Source organism: Trypanosoma cruzi, genomic scaffold, assembly GCF_000209065.1.
Source record: "Trypanosoma cruzi strain CL Brener 1047053517151 genomic scaffold, whole genome shotgun sequence".
Lineage (NCBI taxonomy): Eukaryota > Euglenozoa > Kinetoplastea > Trypanosomatida > Trypanosomatidae > Trypanosoma > Trypanosoma cruzi.
In genome coordinates this window covers 286511-290910 of record NW_001849561.1, presented here as the reverse complement: position 1 = coordinate 290910, position 4400 = coordinate 286511, and the positions used below count along the sequence as shown (strand labels likewise).

The 4400-nt window shown below is 51.1% G+C and overlaps 1 protein-coding gene and 1 pseudogene across 1 annotated transcript, besides 3 other annotated features; both read right to left on the bottom strand.

Annotated features, from left to right (window-relative positions):
• On the bottom strand, positions 1-1402 carry Tc00.1047053503825.19 (protein kinase, putative; the record flags this gene model as incomplete). The annotated part of the gene is made up of 1 exon (XM_798245.1): positions 1-1402. A coding segment is annotated over one exon (1402 nt), but the record flags the coding sequence as incomplete, so codon positions are not given.
• Positions 1-4400: a sequence feature (heterozygous, non-Esmeraldo-like haplotype).
• Positions 2932-2958: a microsatellite.
• Positions 3333-3362: a microsatellite.
• On the bottom strand, positions 3462-4400 carry Tc00.1047053503825.10 (annotated as a pseudogene; the record flags this gene model as incomplete).

Sequence of the window (4400 nt, the reverse complement as noted above, 5' to 3'; positions counted from 1 at the left end):
TGGAAGATCGTTGAGTAATGTAGCCAACACCGGTGCTGCCGTCTTCATACACCTCAAAGAATGGGTAGACAAACACAACATAGTTCGGCGGGTGGCGCGGCGTCACCCAATATTGCTCTGACAGCATCGGCTCACCCTTTTCCACCGCAGTCTTCCATTTCTCGACCACCTTCTCGAAGCGCTGGGATTTGGTAAAGCCATCGATGCTCATGGGGGGATCAACTTTTTCCAGGGGTTCCAGTGGGGTTTTGTACTCCAGTGTCACGGAGTCAACGTAGTAGAAGCCCTTAATGACACCATTGCGACTCACCGTACCCACAAAGTTGCCAGGGCGTGAACGAGAGTTAAAGCACACGGCAGCCTGTTGTCTCGTCAGCGAAACAGCGCCGAGAGAAGAGACCATCTTAGCAGGATCCATGTCGCGAAGAACAGCACAGAGACGCGACATCATGCCGCCTTCCAGCGGCATCAGTATGTCAGCCCGAAGGTTGGGGAAGGTGTTCTTAGAAAAGTACATGCTTCCTGTCGACACCGCCATGCGTGCCATCTTTGTCAACGTTAAATCTCCCACAGACTCCTCTATGCTGTCCAACACCACGTCATGCAGGGACAAAAAGACGCTTTCTGAGCTGCTTTTCGACGTTGCAAACGATAACGCCATCGTAACTGCGGCCACCACCAATAAAATCACCACGAGAGGGCAAAGCACCCAGAAGCGGAGAGAAAGTGCAAATGTTCTCATTAAGCGCGGAGAGTGATGACGGTTGGTGATAACAGGCTCTCCATACGGCTTCACAGGGGAAAAAGGCGTGTTAGTTGATCCATGCGCCTTCTGTTGCGGACCTTTCAATGTTGGGTTTCGGAAGCGCATAAAAAAGGGCAATGACCCTACACTTGTACCCGGGGGCCTGACACTCGAATTGAATTCCTCAAAATGCATGACCCCGCTGTCACCGCCCGTTTCTGCTGCATGAAGGACTTCTGGAGTGCCGACAGTGGTGTTGGCGTATCGCTGATGCGCTGAGTAGGGTGGGGCACCGGCTTCTTCCGCGCCCCCTGTGTCCTGCTTGTCGGGCCGCACGCCTTCTCTTGCCGCAGAAGAGGGCTGAGACCCCATGCCAAATGAAATTTGATCGTTGCACTCCTGCGGTTGGGATTGGGAAAACAATGTCTCTCTGTCGCCGTGCATGACTGCTTCGCGGTTAGGGTTTTCAGGCACGCTCACATGCACGCGCTCACCGACATCTTGCGGCTGTATTGGATTCAATGCATTAATTCCACTGTTTCTCCAGACTTCGTCCGCAGTAATGGATGCTTGCTGAGTGGTAAGCGGATTGTGCTGATCACCTGACGGGGCCCTCTCCGTGCTGCTGTTGGTGTCGTTGTCTCCCACATCGGACATCCCTTACAGCCGTTCTTGCCTGGATTGCACTGAAACGTCACTGCGCAAACTGAGTAAAAGGAGAGGGAAAGAGAAGTGGGAACGCAGTACCGTTGGAACGAAGAAACGCGTCCACGAGAGTTTGCACCGTCACGGGTTGGACGCGTCGTCTGACGATTGCGTGCAGAATACCCGGACGTGTGCGCCAGCCTCTCCAGTTTCCCCGCTGTAACAAACAAACATGCACGCACACGCATTTGCGGTAAATAAAAAAAAAGGAAATTGATTACAGAAATACACAAACATCGCTCGTAAAAGCTAAGAAAAATTATCCTACCAAACACGTTCGCATGGACAATACCCCTCGCCGAGGCCTTTCCCCCTCTTACCACAAAAAGAAAAAACAAAAAAGACAACACTTGAGTTCGGTGTGTCCGGCATCAAGATCGGATTACGTCTGCTCAACGCCAAAACACCAGCGGACAGATTATTTCATGGAAAAATCCATACCAGCCGGGCTTTTTCCAAAGGATTTTGAAAGCGACGCGGGGCCAATACCACCAACCGCCGGGAAAGGACAGGCTCACGACCATTCGAGGGGATTCCGTCAATGCGAAGCCAACGTACGCCGGCGCACCAAGACCACCGCCCATCCCGACCCATCCCATGGGGCTCGCGAGCGCCTCCTGAACATGTGTGGATTCCTATCCCCAGTCGCCGGGCTCCTGCGCAGCAGCAGCTCCAGAGCCTGCAATTCCCACTCTGGGAACGAGAGACCCATTTAGCCGCGTCGTGAATGAGGAACCCGGGGCTTCCCCCCATCCCCCGAGAATTCCCGGCTCGGCACGTCGTTGGCGGAGCCCTGGGCAAGTGGAGGAGCGCATGCATTCGGGGGCTCACGGTCACCACCATCGTCCCCGCCGCCGTTGCAAAAACGAGGGTGCCAGAGGCTTTCCGAGGGACAAGGCGACGCTTGGGCACCGGGGAGTTGCCACCCCGCGGTTGGGGGGTGAACTCGGGCAGCGCTGGCTTCTCCAAGCCTCTCCCTCGTCAACGGTCGCGTTTCCTTTTCCCAAAAGTCCTGCACTTCTCGCGGAGAGCTCTTCCGCGAGGGTCACACGGAGTCCCTCTTCTCCTGGGCCGTCAGCTGCGCAATGAGGAGAGAGCGCAAAGGTGCTGGTGCTCCCCGGCGACCTGGGCATAGTCGCGCTGAGAATTCAGATTTTCAGCGGCCAACATGTCCCGCCTTCGTCCAATTGCCCTCGCCGTGTTCATGGGTGATGAGAGACGACTCGCCCAAAAACTGTTGCCAGCCCGGGGCGTGCATGCCCCCGCGTCTCCGCACACCGCATCACCGTGCTGCTCTTTATCATCTGCACGATCCGATACGACGAGTTCAAACCCGTTTATCGAGACACACCTTGAGAAACAATATACGTGAAGGTCACACGCGTCAGAGCGTGTTGGAAGACGTGCTCTGCAATGCGGGCTCCAAAAATCCTTCATTTCTTGGGATTTCCAAAGAAGCAATAGGCATTTTAAAATAGGTGAACAACAACAACAACAACAAACAACAATTATCCTCGCGAATGTGCGCTCAGATAAGGCCTAATCCTATATTTCATAAAGTAAAGAAAAAAGGGAAAAAAAAAGCCTAAATGGTTTGGTTGATTGCTCCAAACATTTCCAAAATTCAAAAAAAAAAAAAAAAGAGATCTATACAACACCCATATACACAAGTAAAATCATTCGTTCAAAGTTCCATTTGCCAATAACTGAGGCTGTTGTGTAGAGACACAAGCTGGCGGTCTCTTTTTAATGCCCCGCAACCCCCAGGCCCCTCCGCATGGAAGACAGTAAAGGGTAACTGGGGTAGAAAAAGGATAAAAAAAAAAGAAAAAGAAACACTTCTCGCTGCCTTCCAATGCGTCCATTTAAAATCAAAAGCACCAAAAAAAAAAAAAAAAGAAAAAGAAAAAAACACACACACGACGTTCAAACATTTTTTCCCTTTACTTTCCAACACTAACGTTTCCATATTACACACCATTACCTTCCCTTACTCATTCATAAATTTTCTTTACTGCATGCTACTCAGAAGCTGCAAAAGTTCAGAAGCTGTTTTACGTCCCTCAGGATCCGTCACCAAACAGCTTTTTAGCACCTCTTGAATAAGTGCGTCCCCCTCACGTGGGATTTCCACTAACGAAATTTTCCTTTCCATTTGAGCCACTTTCATTCGATCATAATCTGAAAGAATCGCAGTAAGCTCCACAAGAGTTTTCTTCGTGTTTTGCTGCCGGATGTTTTCATCCTCCGCGGGAGAAATATTCTGCAACGGTCTTGTTACCGTCCCCTCCATCCAGCGCCATGGCGTTTGGTTTGTTATCAACTCCAGCAAAATAACACCCACAGCGTAAATGTCTGCAGCAGCACCTTTTTTTCCGGTGGTAAATACCTCTGGACTGCTATACGCCCATCTATTAAGGCAAGATTCTGCCCGCAGTCTTTCTTCTGTCATGGCTGCTGCTGCTTCTGCTGTGCAAGCCATACTGACTCCCCGTAATTTATACAGGCCTTCCACAGCAGCCATAACATCCTCTGGCCGAAGATTACCGTGTACAAGACCACGATCATGCAAGTATTCCAACCCGCGCAATATACCTACCAGAAAACGCTTTATCGCCATGAGTGGCAAGGCACGACCGTACCGTCGTACGGTGTCACGCAGTGTTCCACCTGGAACATATTCCATGATCAGACACATGTGTTCCTTTGTTTGACCGTAACCAAGAAGCTGCACAAGGTTCTCATGATAAAGCGTCTGTGCACGTGTCAAGGCGAGATCAAGAGATTCCATGTCATTATATCCGCAGTCTGGAAGCGATGAGACGGGGATGAATTTAAGTGCTGCAAGAGTGCCCGTATCACTGATTCCTAAAAAGACGGGAAACCGACCGGACTCAGGAAAATTTTCAGACGCCCGCTTTCACCGTACATTCTTCTTGTCCCAGAACTC